This window comes from Marmota flaviventris, chromosome 1, assembly GCF_047511675.1.
Source record: "Marmota flaviventris isolate mMarFla1 chromosome 1, mMarFla1.hap1, whole genome shotgun sequence".
NCBI lineage: Eukaryota > Metazoa > Chordata > Mammalia > Rodentia > Sciuridae > Marmota > Marmota flaviventris.
The window spans coordinates 169,583,461-169,603,392 of NC_092498.1; the positions used below are offsets into that span (position 1 = coordinate 169,583,461).

General features: G+C 34.0%; 1 protein-coding gene across 2 annotated transcripts in view; it reads right to left on the reverse strand.

Annotated features, from left to right (window-relative positions):
• Dennd6a (DENN domain containing 6A) overlaps positions 1 to 19,932 on the reverse strand; it is a 78,434-nt gene that overhangs the window by 41,740 nt on the left and 16,762 nt on the right. The window contains exons 4-11 of one of the 2 annotated variants that reach the window (XM_027921562.2): positions 17,143 to 17,255; positions 13,918 to 13,998; positions 12,781 to 12,886; positions 11,635 to 11,714; positions 10,600 to 10,662; positions 9,379 to 9,434; positions 2,422 to 2,544; positions 1,803 to 1,898 (exon numbers count right to left, since the gene is read on the reverse strand). In XM_027921562.2, coding sequence (XP_027777363.1) covers positions 1,803 to 1,898; positions 2,422 to 2,544; positions 9,379 to 9,434; positions 10,600 to 10,662; positions 11,635 to 11,714; positions 12,781 to 12,886; positions 13,918 to 13,998; positions 17,143 to 17,255 — 718 coding nt within the window. The remainder of the gene's footprint in view (positions 1 to 1,802; positions 1,899 to 2,421; positions 2,545 to 9,378; positions 9,435 to 10,599; positions 10,663 to 11,634; positions 11,715 to 12,780; positions 12,887 to 13,917; positions 13,999 to 17,142; positions 17,256 to 19,932) is intronic. The other variant, XM_071618902.1, reaches the window with a different exon arrangement.

Below are 19,932 nucleotides of genomic sequence, written 5' to 3' on the forward strand. Positions count from 1 at the left end.
AGCACACAGAAAGAATACATACCTAAATATCATGCCCAAAATCATGACACTGAAGGAAGAATAAAATGCACAATAATCACAAAGAACAACCTATGGTCTGCCAGGGTATTAAAGGACAGCCTCACCAAAGAGATGACATTTACACAAAGACATGAAAGATGAATAGTTTTCTGTCAAGTGAATAAAGGAAGTTAAAGGTAATGCAGGAGAACAAACAGTATGTGCCACGTGATGAGGTGAGATGGTAGTCTATTCATAGATCTACACACAGTTCAGCATTTTTGGAACACAAAGTGAAAAGGATGAGTAGACAAAAATGAGAGTAGATGGATGAGTACCAAATTTATATCTAAGAAATTTAGATATTATCTTATATTCAGACAAGCTATTAGGGAACCAAGTGGAGACAAGTCACATGAATGAAAAAGAGATGCCCTACAAAGAAGGGAGGGTAATAGGGGGAAAGCAACAGTGGATATGAGAAAGACTAGAGACAATAAGACTGGGAAGAGAGTAATGGAAAGAAGATAATAAACGTTAGGAAAAATATTATAGAATGCTGATTAATAGAATTTGGTTAAAATTTGACAGAGGGCATGTTAAAGAGGAGAAATTTATGACAATTTCAGATTCTGATAACTAAATGCCATTAAGACATGCAGGTGGCAATGTGCTTAAACAACAACACAACCTAGATACATAAGTCTGAACCTCAGAGAGAGATCTGGGGCAGGAAGATATATGTTTCAGTCAATAATATAGGGTTTTGTTTTTTTGCTTTTAGTACTGAGATTGAACTGGAGGGGCACATGACCACTGAGCCACATCCCCAGCCCTCTTTATTTTTTGAGATGGGGTCCTGGCTCAGGACCTCACTAAATTGCTTAGGCTGGCTTTGAACTTGCAATCCTCCTTCTCTGAGTTGCTGGGATTATAGGTATGCACTACCTTGACTGGTGGTACAGGATCTTTTAGCTTTCTTTCTATTTTCTTTTTCCATTACTGGAGTTTGAACCCAGAGCCTTGAGCACACTAGGCAAGCACTCCACCAATGAGCTACATTCCCAGTCCCTCATATAGGGTTTTATCAGAGGTCATGGGTACCAGCAAAACTATACAGAAAAAATTGTCAGACTGAAATCAGGACCAGAACACGACAGTGGAGAACATCAATACTTAAAAGGTTAATAGAGAAAAAGTCTGTAAAGCAGACTGAAATGTACCACCAGACAGCCAGAAGAGAGTGGGATCAAGGATTAAAATAATTTCAAGAAAGAAAAGGTGGGGCAAATAGGGCAATAATACACCCTTTGGATCAGGCAGTAAGAAATGTCTTGGTGAATAATGCAAGAATAAATTCAGTGGATGCAGAGAAGTTGACCTGCAATTCACTGAGAAGCAATCAGAAAATCAAGAAGTGTAGACATCAAATGGAGATTTTTGTTATTCTAGAAACTTAGCTATGAAAAGAAAATAAGCAATAGAACAGGAACTAAAAGAAAAAGGAAAAATTATTTTTTCCTTGCTACAGATTGGAAAAGATTTTTCATAATGACAGCAGAAACAAAAGTACAGTCTAATGACAATACAGATTCCATTAATAAATAAAATTGCCCAAATAAAATAAGTTAGTAACACTTGAAATATAAAATTATTACCAGCAGCTCCTCAAACCTTCCTTTATAAAATCAATCTGCCTATAATTAAAATTTTAAATTAAAAATTTATTACCAAAAATAATTCTACATAATTTTGATTATAAAGTTAATACCTGATGAATAAAAGTTATTCTGTTTACTCACGGAGCTTGAGTACGGGTAGTATATTCTTTGAATTCACTGTCATGGATAGTGAAATAAGGTCGGAAATCACTGAAATACTTTAGTGGAGAAATACAGCTGTGGAACAAGAAGAACATGTAAAACAAAGGACAAAAATTAAAGGTCCTAAGCCATAACTATGAAGCATTTGTATAAACAGTATATACCCACTGGGATAACTTATTTATTTTGATAAAACTAATAAACTCATTTCAAGGAACTAAAAAGACAAATGGAAATATGCAACATGGAATGGCATAATGAAAGAACACTGGGTTTAATGCCGCAAATAGGGTGAAATTCTGGCTCTCCTATTCACCAGCTATGTGCCTTTGATTAAATCCTTACCATTTGCACACTAACAGTTTTCAAGGGCTAACTTCAGGTATGTGAATGAATGTGCTTGTTGCTCATAACAACAAAGACACAGTTCTAGCCCTCATGGAACTTGAATGAGTATTCTCATCCATAAAATGGTGCTACAATAAAAACTACCTTCTGACATAATTGCTGTGTGGATGTTAAGTAATGATGTATTGGGAAACATACCACAGATGGGACAGTGCTGAAAATATCACCATCAGGAAGCAAATATACTCACTTAACAAGAGCCAGTACAGTCTCTGATGACTCTGATGGTGATGGTGCCATGACCACAATGGGCTCTCCCAAAAGCACCAGCTCCCAAAGCATCTGACTATGAAGGAAAACTGGGCAGAAACACCTGGAAGGTATTTACACAGAAGAAATATTTTGTTATTTATCCAATCCTGCTTTTTAAATCCCTGTATAATCATTCTAAAAACTTCACATTGATCTAAATTCTTCCTGGTATTTGTATCTTGATCTGATATACTAATTTAGAACATGGCAATGTATAATCAAAAGCTTTATTTATTTATTTATCAGTGCTGGAATTAAACCCAGGGCCTTGAGCATACACTATACCACTGAGCTTCTACCTTAACTCCTTTACTTTTCTTAAAAGAGACATGGTTTCACTGGCCTTAAACTTGTAATCATTCTGCATTAGCCTACCAAGCAGCTGGGACTACATGCATACACCACATACTAGCTTCTAAGTTTCTTTTATACACACAAAAGTATATATCAATTTGACACGTGCCAATTTTTATAAGATTAAATGCAATACATTATTGAAAAATGAAATAGCAAACAACAAAAGCATGTAATTAAACTGTTTTACCATATGATGATTCTATTTTATTAATATTAATAATTTAAATTTCTGTTCTAAATACTTTGAAGGAAATTTTGAAAATTAATTTTCTAAGGGGGGCATTTATTGGATGTGCTTAATTTACAAACCAGTGCTGGTCTCAGTGGTACAGCATGTGCTTATTAACATGCCTGAGGCCCTGATTCAATCCCCATCACCACAAAAATATGAAAAAGACAAAAGCCAATGCTTTTTTCATTTATTATTTATGATCCAATGCAATAGTAGGAAGGGGAAAGATCAGAATAAAAAGTTTCGTTTGTAACTGTGATACAATAAGAAATTTCATTTGTATCTGAAGATAGTGAGATAATTCACTATCTTAAGATGAATAAAAAAGCCAGTACATATCTGTGTGTGTATGTGTGTGTGTGTACAATTTTTTTTTTTAATTTTCTTGTACTAGAGATTGAGCCCAGGGGTGTGTCATCACTGAATTACATCCCCAGTACTTTCTACTTTTTATTTGAGACAAGTCTCGCTAAGTTGCTGAAGCTGATCTCAAATTTGTGATCTTTCTGTCTCAGTCTCCCAAGTCACTGGAATTGCAGGTGTTTGCCACTGCACCTGGCTCAATCTTTTGATGTTAAAAATAATAGGGGGCTATTCTATCAGAGATAAATACAAACATGAGAAGGGAAAAAAACTAGAGTAAACACTGTCATATTGTGTTGTAACTGAGGGTATCAATATGACTTAATGGTTATCAATATATATGGGTACAGAAACATATATATATATATTAAAAAAATACAGATTATGTGTCTATATGTGTATATATTCCCTCTCCTCCAGACACACCCTAGATTTACCCACTAAAAAGGTCTAAAAGCAATGATATCCCATACCTATTGTCTACTCTGCAAATGGGTAGAAAACCAAAATCTCTTCATTCTTAGCATACAAGGGGATGTGGGAGGGAAAATCCATAAAGCTATGCCTAGGAACCAACAGTCAAGTATCGTCATGTAAATACCCCTGACCCTAACTCTAAGAGATTCTAAGCCAAGAGAATGACAGTTTCTTTCAACTATTTTAGAAAACTGCTCTTCAATTCCAATCTCAACTTAAAAACTTAATGAAAGGACTGTTTCTGTGGTCAATAGAGAGAGATGAAACCAAACACATGGTCCTTGGGATAAACAGTAGCCTAACAAGTCTTGGACAAATGAAAGGAGGCACACAGGCCCCTAAATTCAACTGATTTCTGCCACTCAACCTCATAAGCCTTTCCAGATTAGGTGTCTGTTCTTTGCTCTCAAACTCAGTCCTGGGGACTGGGGTTGTGGCTCAGCGGTAGAGTGCTCGCTTAGCACGTGCAAGGCCCTGGGTTCGATCCTCAGCACCACATAAAAATAACAAATAAAGCAAAGGTGTTGTATCCAACTACAACTAAAAAATAAATATTAAAAAAACCCTCAATCCTGTTGTAACAATATTGCTTCAATATAATTGGTATATATTCAAGTTCTCATTCAGACTAATAAATATAAAATTAAGTTCTACACACACAAAATAGAGTGCTATTATAGACAAAGTATTAATCCAATCATCAGATATTAAATGCTTGACATAGTACTATCACTGTCTAAGATTATTTTTAAAAGTTTAGTTTTCTCATCTCTTGAAAGGTATTAAAAACAACAACAACAACAAACTGGGTTGGAAATATATCTCAGTGGTAGAATACTTGCCTAGCATGTACAAGGCCCTGAACTCAATCTCTAGTACTGCCAAAGCAGCAGCAGCAGCAACAACAACAACAGCAAACATCCTAGTTTGAAAACATTAACAAGTAACATATTCAGAAAAGACACACACTAATCAAAGGTGTTAGTGATGGAGGTAATTAATTACTCTTATAGCACAGATATCGGTAATAAACAAAAGGGCTTCACACTTATTTCTGAAGTTCAAAAAAATAATTTCTGTTAACTGAATTCTATGTTAATTTATGCCAATTTCTCAAATCATTTATTAATGAGTCATATATCAAAACTATCAGTAGCATGCCTGTAACCAGCTACTTGGCAGTCTGAGATAGGTTGATCACAAGTTCAAGGCCAGCCTGGGCAACTTAGTGAGACCCTTCTCAAATTTTAAAAAAAGGCTGGGTGTGTGGCTCAGTGGTAGAGTACCCCTTGTTTCAACCTCCAAAACTGCAATAAAACAAAAAAAAAGTAGAAATAGTATACATCCCTCTGAGTATATTTCCTATGATATCCATGTATTCATTTTGGGGACACTCCTTTTTAAATTTTTTTTAGTTATAGATGGACACAATATATTTATTTTACTTATTTGTTTTTATGCTACGGATTGAACCTCATGCTAAGGATTGAACCCAGTGCCTAACGCATTCTAGGCAAGCACTCTACCACTAAGCCACAACCTCAGCCCCCTCTTTTCATTCTAAGAACGCTCTAACATATAATTTTTTAAGAAAAGTAATTTTGTTTTGAAGTCACATTTATAACCTATATACAGTAAGACTTACCCTTACCAAAGATAAAGAATTGTTCCATCATTCAAAAAATTTCCTAATTCCTCTTTTTTAAAGAAATATTTATTTTTTAGTTGTAGTTGGACACAATACCTTTATTTCACTTATTTATTTTTATGTGGTGCTGAGGATCGAACCCAGGGTCTCAAACATGTGAGGCAAGCAGTCTACTGCTGAGCCACAACCCCAGCCCCTATTTTATTTATTTTCATATGGCGCTGAGGATTCAACCCAGGGCCTCACATGTGCTAGGCAAACACTCTACCGCTGAGCCAAAATCCCAGCCCCCTCATTCCTCTTATAGTCAATTTTCCTTCCCCAGCCCCAGCAGAACACTGATCTGATTTCTATCCCTAGAGTTTTGCCATTACCAGAATATTATATGAAATCATCCACTGAGTAGCTTTCAGAAGTATGGCTCCTTTCACTCTGCATGTTTTTGAGAGTCACCAATGTTGTTGTATGAATCAATGGCTCATTTTCTTTTTCTGCTAAGTAGTATTCTATGGGCATGCATGTATTATGCTTTGTTATCCATTTACCAATTGATGGGGATTGAGGTTGTTTCCAATATCTGGATGTTATGAATAAAGCCACTACATGCCATTACATAGTATAAACATTTGCAAACAAATCTTTTTTTTTTTTTTTTGAGGGACTAGAAATTGAACTGATTTGAATTGAATTGATAGGCACTCTATCACTGAGCTATATCCCCAACACTTTTTATTTTTTACTTTGAGAAAGGGTCACTTAATTGCCCAGACTGACCTTAAATTTGCAATCCTACTGCCTTAGCTTGGATTACAGGTGTATGCTATCACACCTAGTACATACAATTCATTGTGTGGACATATGTTTTCATTTTTATTGAACAAATACCTAGAAATATAAGCATACAAAATAAATCAAGCATATAAAATAAATAAACTTAACTTTTTCTTTCTTTCTTTTTTTTTTTCTGGTGGTACTGGGGATTAAACCCAAAGTTGCTGGGGCTACGGTGTAACTTAGTGGTAGAGTGCTTGCTTAACATGTGTGAGGCACTGGGTTTGATCCTCAGCATCACATAAAGATAAATAAATAAAAGTATTGTGTCCATGTACAACTAGAAAAATTTTTTTAAATCCAGGGGTGTTGGGGGCTGAGGTTGTGGCTCAGTGGTAGAGTGCTTGCCTAGCACATGCAAGGCCCTGGGTTCGATCCTCAGCACCACATAAAAATAAATAAATAAAGGTATTGTGCTCAACTACAACTAAAAAAATAAATATTAAAAAAAAAATCCAGGGGTGCACTCTACTGCTGAATTACACCTGCAGTGCATTCCTTTTTTTTATTTTTATTTTGAGACAGAGTGTCACTAAATTTCCCAGGCTAACCTCCAATTTGTGATCCTCCTGCCTGAGCCTCCTGAGCTGCTGGGATTACAGGCATGTACCACCACATCCAGCAACAATTCAACCTTTGAGGCAGTATTCTATAAAGTTTAAAGTCATCCAAAAAATATAGAGGCGGGGAGGGGAACTCCCCCTCAAAAACAAAAAACCCTACTCTATGTCTCTCACAACTTTTTTGACATATAGTAATCGCTCATTGATAGTAGTGGTTTCTCAAGCTGGGCTATACATCAGAACTTCGTGCAGAGCTAGAACTGGGTACCAATCTAAAGACTCTTTATTTGGATGCTCTGGGTAAAGGCACAAACATTAGTATTTTTTCTTTTTCCTTCCTTTTTTTTTTCATATCATGCTAATTTGTGACTACATTTTATTATTTAGGGTCTAATATCCAAAACTGTTTAGATTTACAGAAAAACTGAGAAAACAGTATACAGAATTCACATACTGCACACATTCAATTTCTCATGTTAATACACTAGTATACTTTATTATAATAGTGTGTTTTATTTATTATTATATGTATTTTATTATTTAAAATATACTAGTGTATTTTATTATTAATTGCCACAATTAACAAGCCAATACTGAATCATTAATAATAACAGAAATATATACTTTATTCAGATTTCCTTAGGTTTTAATCTGATGTCTATTTATACTCTAGTTTTTATGCCCCCATAGGCTTCTTTTGGCTATGGCAGTTTAGATTTTCCTTGTTTTTGATCATGAGAGTTTTAAGGGGTGCGTATTAGGTAAATTATGGAATGTTTCCCAGTTGGTATTTGTCTGATGTTTCTCTTATTGTTAGACTGAAGTATAGATTTTAGGAAAAAAATCAAAGAGATAATATGCCAATGTTATCACATCCTATGAAGAGAGTACAGTAAGATTATTTTCTCTTTTCCCCCATTTTCACGTTGAAAATTTTGTGAGGAAGTCTCTATATACAGAATGAGTAGAGATTTACTCCTTGAGAATAGAAAACATACATAATTAATCTAAATGATTTATGCAAGGAACACTTATTTAATAATATACTATATCATTATAAATTAATGTATATTTATCTTGTACACTGGTTTTAGTTTAATCATACTTTATTTTTGTCATTGGGTACTCTTTCAGTTTGCTCCTAATGACGTAAACTCATGAGTGCGGAGGTAGTGAGTCTATTTTTGTTATAATTTTATTTTTATTTATTCATTTAAAAAAATTTTTTTCTGGTCGTATACAAAGTATATTCACACCATTCGTGTCTTCATACATGTACTTAGGATAATGATGTCCATCTTATTCCACCCTCTTTCTGACCCCCATGCCTCCTCCCTTCCCCTTCCACCCCTATGCCCTATCTAGAGTTCTTCTAATCCTCCCATACTCCCTCTCCCAACCTCTCTATGAATTTTTCTTCCTTCTTAAATGCCAGAGTATCTATTTTTGTTTTTTTGCTTTGTTTTCATTTTATTTTATTTTTTTTTTGGTGTGGGGGATTGAACTCAAGGGCACTCAACTACTGAGCCACATCCCTAGCCCTATTTTGCATTTTATTTAGAGACAGGGTCTCACTGAGTTACTAAGCGCACCTCTTTGCTGAGACTGGCTTTGAACTCCCAATCCTCTTGACTCAGCCACCCAAGACGCAAGGATTACAGGCATGCACCATCAGTATCTCTGTTTTTTAAACTTTGCATTTTGAAATTTCCAAACATACAAAAATGAAGACAAAAATGTAAAATCCCCACATACATAACACGTAGATTTAACAATTAGTATTTGCTGTTTTTACATCATTTATTTTTTCTTACTAAAGCATTTTAAAATAAAGCACAAACATCATGACATTTTACCCCAAAATTCTTCAAAATGCATCTCTAAAAAAAGTGTATTTTCTAACATCATTCCAAAACCATTCATACAAACCGCCCCCCCCCCTAAAAAAAAGCAATTTGCTTTTACCATGTAATAGCCAGCCCGTATCCAAATTTCTCTGTCAAAGCTTATAAAGATGCAGGCAGCCAGGGATGAACCATTAACCATTAATTGATTTTATTTATTTATTTAGGTACTGGGGATTGAATCTGAGGTACTTTACCACTGAGTTCTTTCGTTTTTATTTTGAGACAGGGTCCCACTAAGTTGCTTAGGGCCTTTATAAGTTGTTGACACTGGCCTCAAACTTGTCATCCTCCTGCCTCAGCCTACCAAGTCACTGGGATTACAGATATGTGCTACCACAACCAAAGAACACTAATTTTGTTTTCTTTTTTTAAACCGGCAAACACCGATTTTTATCATGTAAAACATTATGAGTGTTTTCTTCTGGTTTTTTACATATCCTACATACGAACATTCTTTTTCTCAACACAAAGCAAGAGAAAAAAGGCATTTTTAAAAAGTTTTTTTTTTTTTTTTTACCTGAAAAGATCCACTTCATGAACAGTAGGTAAAATAACAGATATGTGTGAGTCTACCTAAGAGGTAAAAGACAAAAACAATAGAAAAGATGTCACTAAAAGATGCAGAAATTGATTTTTAAAGTATGCTTATCTCATGATCAATAAGCCTGGCTTCCCTGTCTACCTTTTGAAAATTCTATTCTGCTAGAAGCAACCAGAGAGAAAATGGGTCTTACCAATTTCCCATAGTATGGCAGAAGACAGAAAACACAGATACTATGAATAAAGAATTAGTTCAATAATCAGATGTAAGATTAGTTCACAAATATATGAAATACTATCATTAATATTAGTTGACATATGTAACAGAAAAATATCAGCTTTTTTACTGCTCTCAATTTTTACTCAATTCAAAGAACAAAGGGAATGCTAGCTAACACACCAGTTAAAACATTTCAAATGAAAAATTCAACCCCACCCATGAACAGATGTTGCTTTTGGAAAATTGGAGTGGAATCATAACTAGGGAATCTTTTGTCTATGTGTATGTATGTGTGTGTGTGCACTACTGAGGATTAAACCCAGGAGCACGCCTTTTTAAAAGTTTTTATTTTGAGATACAGTCTCCCTAAGTTGCTGAGGGTGGCCTTGACTTGCCAAACTCCTGCCTCAGTCTTCTGATTCACTGGGATTACAGGCAAGTACCACTGTGCCTGGCACCACAGAATCCCTTTGACTGAGTCTTTTAAAATCAGATATCTACTGATCACTCTTCTAAAATAACTGCTTTTGCCAGAATTAAGCCTTTTTGGAAAAAAAAAAATTCACATTCCCCTTTTCCTCACAATTAAAGTTCTGGGTTCTCCAGAGTCTCCTGGAGAAATACCAAGGGGGAAAAAAAAGCCCAAGAAATATTAGAAAGTTTATTATGAATTAAGTTAAAAATTATTCAATATACTGGGCATGAGGAGGCTGAGATAGGAGGATCGTGAGTTCAAAACCAGCCTCAGCAAAAGCGAGGCACTAAGCAACTCAGTGAGACCCTGTCTCTAAATAAAATTTAAAAAATAGGGCTGGGGATATGGCTAAGTGGTCAAGTGCCCCTGGGTTCAATCCCCAATATAAAAAAAAAAAAAAAAATTCAATGGAATATTTTAGTGACATTCAAAAATATATAATGAACAAACTGCATTTGCTCATTTAAAACTTCTGTGATCATTTCACCATAGTAGCACACTACCTGCTGAGTTAACTGTACTATTTGAGTTGTCCCAGGCTTGTCATAACATGTGGGAATCCGTACCTTAAAGAGAAAGAAATTATCTTTGGCTATGAAAAACAAGAATGAGAAGTACCCTATCTTGCTACTTAAAGGTATATTCGGCAATGTCTAAAAAGCTATAAATATTAAGTATTCATATCAGATTTTAAAACTAAGGTCATATTAATTGTAGCTACAGTAGAAAGAAATTGAACCAAGGACTCCATAACCACATGCACAGAGAAATCACTAACCCACTGAGAAGCACAACTGTTGAAAAACAGAAAAAGGACATCAATCTCATACTGCTTCCTGTTTATCATACAAATCTTTGGTTCATTAATATACACCCACCCAAACACACCCTCTTAATCTTGCCAAATTTTTGAGTAAATCCTACAGGAAACTATCAGTATTATTTTTCATGATTTCCCATGGAAAAAAAGAATACACATTTAAAAAAAAAAAAAGCACATCTAAGAAGAGAACATTGTCAAAAGTAAGTCCAACTTGATAGTGAGTTGCAAAGCCTGAGAGTAAAATGCTAATTAATTTTTTTAAAAAAATCATCTTAACAGAGAATACTTAGGGATAGACATGTTTGGTCAACACTACATGTTAAGAAGATCATTTAGGACTGAGAACTAATAGGTTTCCAAATTTCTCTTAAATATTCAATTCAAAAAGTGAACTGTTTCTGCTTACCACTGGAGGCATTAGTGGAAACATGGAGTTGTAAACTTCTAGGAAGCAACATTTATGTTTACATATATTACACAGGAATGATACTCCTGTGAAAACTCCACAGGATGCAATGGGACTGGAGCTGCAGAGTTGTGTGACTGATGATTCTGTCAAGCAGGATAAACTCTAGTTTCTTTGTAATGCCTCACAACAAACAAGTAAAAACAATGACACTACAAAATATTATGAGGAAGTTAGTAAGTAAAACCCATGTGTTAACTTCCTACCAAGTTCTTTTAAAAAGGAGACAAATGAGCTAAAAGCTATTACCTTCATCACTACCCCCATAATGGGCAGATGTAATGTTTTCCCTGGCACTGGAGCAGGCCATCGATCAACATCATTACAAGCTGGAAAATATTTTCAAACAAAATGTTTTCTTGGTGTTAAGTAGAAATATTAAAATGGGGTGTTAAAAATTAGAACTCTACTTTCTATAAAGCAGGAAAAATATACTGGGAAGAATGGAAGAGAAATAAAAGTACAAGTGATGAAAATATCTTAACATTTCACTTAGAAACATGTTCCAGGATATAAACTGATTATTTATATATATGTGTGTATATGTATGTATGTATACAGATATATAGATATACAGATATAGATATATAGCTTTTATTGTTGTTGTTCTTGTTATTATTGTTGTTGTTTAGCATTAGGACTTGAAACCAGGGGCACTTTACCACTGAGTTATATCCCCATCCCTTTTTATTTTTTATTCTGAGACAGGGTCTCACTAAATTGCTTAGGGCCTCACTAAATTGTTGAGGCTGGCCTTGAATTTGTAATCCTCCTGCCTCAGCCTCCTGGGTTGCTGGGATTACAGGCACCACTGGGCCTGGTTAATAATTTTTTGAAAGCAACAAATTAATTTAAAGGAAGTTCTCCTGTTCATTTATTTCTTTATGGTATTGGGGATTGCTTTACCACTGAGCTATATCCCAGGCCCCCTTCCCCATTTTTTTAGACAGGATCTAGCTAAATTACTGAAGCTAGGCCCAAACTGGCAATTCTGCTTCAGTCTCTAGAGCTGCTAGGATTACAGATGTTTGCCACCGCACCTGACTCCTGTTCACTCATTACTATTAAAGTTGGCTACAAATACACACCACACTCCAACTGTATCAAGTTACTAAGGATTCTGTTCAATGATAATGAGAACTGTCAACTCAAAATTCATTTATTATTATCCTAATAAATAGACATTGTCTATGTTGTTAGAGGAAATAACAACAGATACCATTTTTGGTGTTTGTGGGGGAAAAAGTGCCAAATAATTTTGTTTCTCTCTCCCACCATATAACCCTTAAATTCTTCTGATTTTTTCAGAAGGTCAACTTCATTTCTATCATATATTTTCAGTGGTCTTTTAGACTCCTTCATAAAGGCACATAACTCTTGCAATGATTAGCTTACCTGCTTCCAAATAAGGTTCATTCTTTTCAAAATACTCTGGTGCTATCTGTTTGAGCACGGTGTGAAAAAAATGAATATAAGGTAGTTTGCTGATCAAAACCAAAGACTGGAGGGGAAAAAGAAACAATGTTTCTTTTAAATGTCTAATGATTATAATTTAAATTTGCCATTCATGTCTCACAAGAACAATTACTAACAAATTGAATTCATCAAAAAATATGAATTTTGAAATAAAAAGGCTTTTATAGCAGATATTTTAAAGGAAATACAAAAATACAGCTACGGAATGCATAAAGTTTAAGCTTACTATCACACTTGAAAAGCATAAAGAAATAACTCAGATGTTCCTGTACTTTAAGAACAATTTACAATAAACAGATTAAGGTCATGGATAATTTCCAAAGTCTAGCTACTGTTGTCCATAGCATAAGGACATTAGGAATTAGCCATATGAAATCATCCTATTAAGGAAAGAACAAACTGTGATGCTTTCCCCAGAGACCTATGACTATTGTGTTCTATAGTTCAATTGTCATAGCTATCTAATTAGAAATTGTGACCCTCTACTTAGATCACTTCAGATTTGGATTATGCTGATTTTTTTTTTTTTTTAATGAAGTTTTCCTAGAAAAACACTCTAGCTTTCTATACAGCATCCAATGGTGGTAAGGGCAAATTTTGGTTACAAATGGAAAAGGTGTGTCCTGCTAGCTGGGATTAAATAAAAAAATTGAATTGTTTTTTTCTTTTTTTAAGGAACAAAAAGACTAAGTTTACAAGAAACAACAGTAGCTAAGAAGTTGCTAAAATTTACTTATTGGCTCTTAAAAAAAAAAAAATACACAAGCTTTTATTAGTTGTAACAATATTATAATCTGTTTATTCTTTCTCTTATTCTAAAATATCAAAATCAAGCAGACTCCTCCATATTAACAAACATTATCAGGAGCCCAACACAGAGATAGCAAAAATTCAACAGCTGTTCAAAATCTAGGTACAGGTATCTATAATCTAAAAAGTATAAAGTCCAGTATGTTTAAAGATAAAATACCAAAAATTGAAAATTATTAAGCATAATCATTTCTATTTTACTAATCACAGTATAAAAATATTTGTACTAGTGTATATGAAAATTACCTTCTGAAAGTAGCCTCTTTTAAGTGTTTTATCTCGAACTTGCCGAAAGTATACATATCCATAAAAATAAGCAGGATCTTTCTAAGAAAGAATTGAGCAAAAAATAAATAAATAGCCATCTTTTAACATTAACATCAGCTTCCTTTATAAACCCAAATAGAGATGTTAGGTATATACACAAAGGGCTATTAGTGCTTATCTAACAACACAATTCATGATAGCAAATTACCAGATAAAAACCTTCTAACCTGTCCAAATTACAAAACAATCTGTAACTTAGCTTACGTTCTTCATTCCCATCAATATTAGCTAAACTGAAGATATTTAAAAATCTATATTTTCCCCAAAGCTATAGTAAGTTTTATTTTTTAATTCTGATTAAAATTTTGAGTTTATCAAGACTAAGGGACCAGTCTTTTTCCAAACATGAGATGCCCTGATATAAAATCTTGAAAGAGAAAATAAAAGGAGTTAATGCAATCTGAACCTTAAATAGCCAGATATATGTTAATCCAGTAATAAAGAATCATTAGAATGTTATAACACATGATCTGAAAGGTGATTACATTCCAAAACCTTTAGGGCTTTTATATCCTAATGGAATATTTTGACTCAGTTCCTCATTTGACTGTTATTTCTTAAAAAAAAAAAAAAATTCATTGACCACCTCTTTAAACAATGTATTGTGTTAGAAAAGAAAAAGATACATAAGACACAGTTCCTTTAGGAGAATACAATTTAGGATTGATAAGAAAAGTAAAAAAATTATTATTATATAATAGGAGGAAGGTTACCATGCAAAGCACAAAGTATTACAGGAAGGGCAAGAGAGAAGGATATGATTTTTTAACTGGACATTGAAGAATGGATTAAACGAAAACAAACACATTCTAGGTTTAGAGGGCCAGGAGTATGAGCAAAAAATAGAGACCAAAAACCACAAGCTATCTCAGGAAAAAGTACATAGTTCGGTTTTGCTAAAATATGGCACATGTATAGAAGGGAGATGAGGACGAAAACCGAAAAGGTAAAGGGTTTTATTTTATTTTATTTTTAAATCTTTATTTTTTAGTTGAAAGTGGACACACAATATCTATTTCATTTTTATGTGGTGCTGAGGATAGAACCCAGTACCTCACCCATGCTAAGCAAGCACTCTACCACTGAGCCACAACCCCAGCCCCAAGGGTTTTATTTTATTTTTTTAAAATATTTATTTTTTAAGTGTAGCTGTACACAATATCTTTATTTATTTATTTTTATGTGGTGCTTAGGATCGAACCCAGGGCCTCGCATGTACTAGACAATCGCTCTACCGCTGAGCCACAATCCCAGTCCAGGGTTTTATTTTTAATGGTCCAAAAAGAAAGGACCACCCCCCCCCCCCCCGCAAAAAAAAAAGTACTATTATTAGCTCTTTTTTTTCATTCAGCAATTGGTAGTCATTTTAGATTCTATTTTTATAATATATATGTATACTTCAGCTGGCAACAGCATGTAAGATGTAGTGTGTTAGAAAAAACAGCCACATCAATGTTTATAGCAGCACAATTCACAATAGCTAAACTGTGGAGCCAACCTAGATGTCCTTCAGTGGATGAAGGGATTAAAAAATGTGGCATTGGGCTGAGGATGTGGCTCAAGCAGTAATACACTCGCCTGGCACGTGCAGGGCACTGGGTTCAATCCTCAGCACCACATAAAAATAAAATAAAGATGTGATGTCCACCGAAAATTAAAAAATAAATATTAAAAAATTCTCTCTCAAAAAAATGTGGCATTTATACATAATGGACTATTACTCCGCATTAAAAAAGAACAAAATCATGGCATTTGCAGGTAAATGGATGGCGTTGAAGAAGATAATGCTAAGTCAGCAAATCCCAAAAAAACAAATGCCGAATGTTTTCTCTGATGTAAGGGGGGGTGACTCATAGTGGGGTAGGGAGGGAGAACTTGGAAGGATTAGATTAATTCTAGATAGGGAAGAGAGGTAGGAAGGAAAGGGAGTGGGAAGGAGATTAGCATGGATGGTGGAATGTGATGGTCATCATTATACAAAGTACATGTATGAAAACTTGAATTGGGTGTCAACATACCTTATATACAGAGATATGAAAAACTGTGATATACATGTGTATTAAGAATTGTAATGCAAAAAGAAGTACATGAATAATGGCATAAATTGATGTGAACATACTTTATATACAGAGATACAAAAAATTGTGCTCTATATGTGTAATAAGGATTGTAATGCATTCCACTATTGTTGTGTATTAAAAAAATAATAAAATCAATTTAAAAAAATAAAAATAAAAATTAAAATTAAAAAAACAAGAGGTAAATGTCCTGGTAGTAAATTTCTTACTCTCACGGGTGCTCAATTTCCTCATCTGTAAAAAGAACCCTTTCAGAGGACTGTAGGTAGTAAATAAGTTAATCAGTGTTTCTTAATACAGTGCCTAGAACATAAAGAGCTTTAGTACATATTAGCTATTATTATCATCAGGTGGAAGAGCATGTTGATTGTGGTAGCAACAGACAATGGAAATGGAGTAACTAATGACTCTAAGACTCAACATTTCAAAAGGTATTATCCGTGCTGAGAGCGGGTTCCTGCTCTTAGTAGAAATAGGAAGGTCAATTTGTAAGTTTATTTTAGGCAAATGATATTAAGTTCATATTTATTGTGCTGACAGGACATCCAAATGGGAATGTTTTTTATCTAACCAGACATACAAGCATGGAGTACTCAAAGAGAGAAACTTACAGATTCCGAAATCATGAATTACTAAGATTGTTTTAATAAACAGTAACTGCAAAAAAATTCATTAAAAATATAAAAGAAACAACTATATGTATGATGGACAACTTGGGGAACAACTACTTCAACATTAGATGATACTGACTACCTAGTACCACTCCACCCCCCCATTCAAACAAATAATTATTAATGAAAGAAAATTATTTCAGCATTCTAATTCACTTTTATAATTCACAATGCCATTATGTTTCCAGAACATATTATAACTTATAATTTTATAAGGTCTCTTTCACTCAAACGCTGAATTCTTATCAATTAGACTCAAATTCAGCTATATAATAAATAAAAGCAAAAGCAAATTTCTGAAAGCTATCAGAGGTAATGGAATAAATTGAGTTCTACAGTAATAAGCTCTTCAGTTTCTTCTCACATAGACACTTTTCTATGACTACTTTTCCAACCTTTAAGTAAACTGGTAAATCTTTGTCAAATTGATCCAGGAGACAATGCAGTGACACCTTCCTCCCAGAAGACTGTCGAAATCTAAAACAAAACTGGGTATCTCCAAGACAACCTAATAAAAACAAAAATGAAAGAAATTAAGGATAGCATAGCATAATATTTATTTATCCAGTTTCATCAATTTTAAAGAAACCATATGAATCATTTTTTAAAATGTTTTTAGTTGTAGATGGACATAATACCTTTATTTATTTATTTTTATGTGGTGCTGAGGATCAAACCCAGGGCCCCACACGTGTCAGGCAAGCGCTCTACCACTGAGCCACAACCCTAGCCCCTAAAGCATATCTTAACTCTAAAGTATCTTTAATTTTTCTATTCCATTTCCCACATGTAATTAAAAAAATTCTGAAAACTGCTGCTATTGAGCAAAAGAAGCCAAGCACAAAATAATACATATTGTTCAAATCCATGTATATAAAAAAGTTCAAAGCAAAACTATAATGATAAGGAGTACATGATTGGGGTCTGGGGTGGTGGCTCAGCGATAGAGGACTTGCCTCACACGTGTAAGGCACTGGGTTCAATCCTTAGCACCACACAGAAATAAATAAAGAAAGAAAGAAACAAATAAAATAAAGGTATTGTGTCCATCTACAACTAAAAAAAATATTTAAAAAAGGAGTACTTAATTGGTTGATAAAAGTATAAAGAAAAGCAAAAAATTTAGTGGTTACATTTGAAGGTAAGGGGAAATAATATTGGAGGTGGCATGAAGAAGTTTCTGAGATGTTAGCCAAGTTCTGTTCCTCAATCTTGGATGTGTTTTATATTTCACAATAAAAGCTCTTTCCTACACCACCCCATCCAGTACTGGGGATTGAACCCGTGGCTTCACATAAACTAGGCAAGCACTCTACCACTGAACTCAACCTCAGCCCAAGCAGCTTTTTAAAAAAGATATACTACAGAAGATTCAGAGCTCAAGTAATTGATTTACTACTGAATTTAAAATGAAGTTAATTATATTAGCCAATCTCTTTAAATGCAAACTTTAAGCTGTCAGGTATTAACTTTTTAAAAAACTATAGATACTCTAAAAAAAAAAAAACATGAAATAACTTGTCACTCAAATTTTCCAAGTTACTATATTTAGAATTAGTAACATTGTAATAAATGTGAAATGTGCTCAATATATTCCACCCGTGGGGTGATAAAACTGTTTTAAAGTTGATTATGGCAACAGTTGCACAGTTCTGTGAATATACTAAAAATTACTGAATTATGTGGGACTGCAGCTATAGCTTAGTGGTAAAGTACTTGCCTAGCATACACAAAATCCTAGTTTGATAACCAGCCAATCGAAACTCAATGGATTGCATACTTTATATGGGTAAATTTATGTTATGTAAATTATATTTCAACAAAGCTATTATTTTTTAATTCATTTCACTGCCAATTGGAGAAAAAAAATGAAACTTTTCTTCATTTAAATACAAAAGCCCCTCTGAAAAAGGCCCCTCAGATCACAGAGCTCTAGAAATCAATGGTCTCTGGGCCATACTGTTCATTCAAGGAACCAATTCTTTCAATCATGGCTCCTCCTTCATGAGCAGGTAATACGGCAGAAAGAGATCTCCCATTTTAAAACTATCGTAGGCACAGGGTATTCTGTAAGTTTTCTTTCCATCTGATACTCAAACTGAGACTGCAAAGTAAATGTAAACAGATGGAATCTTCCTATACACCCCCAAAAAAAGTTTTTTTGAGAAAAAAAAAAGATTAAATATTTTACCTAAAGGTAATACATAACTTAAAAATATTATTTCTATATTATCACAACACAGCTACAGAGTGGGTTAGAATATGTATGACTAAGAAAAAATTTCTAGAGCCATCCCCATTCCTGGGCCCTCAGCTTTACATAGTCACTCCCCCTGTGATTAGCATGGCTAAGTTGGAATTCCTGAGAAAAAGTACATTAGATTAGAGATTCTCAAAGTGTAGTTGTTAGAATGATGCCAGTCTGCAAACTTTTGTTATTTATCCAAGACCAAATAAATAAGGACAGTGAGAATAAACATTTGAAAGGTTTATAGCAATTGGACATTGCTGTGACAAATTGAGATTTTTGTTTTGCATTCCTTGTTTTTTTCCATTTTGTGTCATTAGATTATTTATTATTAGATAATTATTCATTATTAAATAATCCATTTAAATTGCATTTTACAAAAGTGTTGGTCCACAACAGACTGAACATTTAAAAAACCCCAAATGATCCTTCAATATAAATGTGCAAAATGTAACATATGTAATAATGTCACTGCTGTATATAGACAAGAAATCATGAGACAAATATTATCAAGTCCACCCAGAGCAAAAACTGATTTTTCCCTTAGATTCATCAATGCTTCAAATTCTACTAATGCTGAGTTTTCTCTCTGGACATGTTATATAATACAGTGTGTACTGTACTTGGGTAGCCAATATAGCTTAAGCTGCAAGAACACCTAAATACAAATGATGTTAATGATAAACAATAAGGAGGAAAAGAATCTGACAAGAATGTATCAGAGGGAAAGCACATTTAAACTTACATCTCTGAAGATAAAAGCTACTCAAATGGAATAAGGAATTGAACCCTAAAAACAAACCAAAGTTTTTTCTCAAGTCATTAGGATCTAAAGTAAGTGTTTGTGGGTTCAATCCTCAACACCACATAAAAATAAATAAATAAATAAATAAACAAATAAAATGTGTGTGTGTGTGTGTGTGTGTGTTCGTGTGTG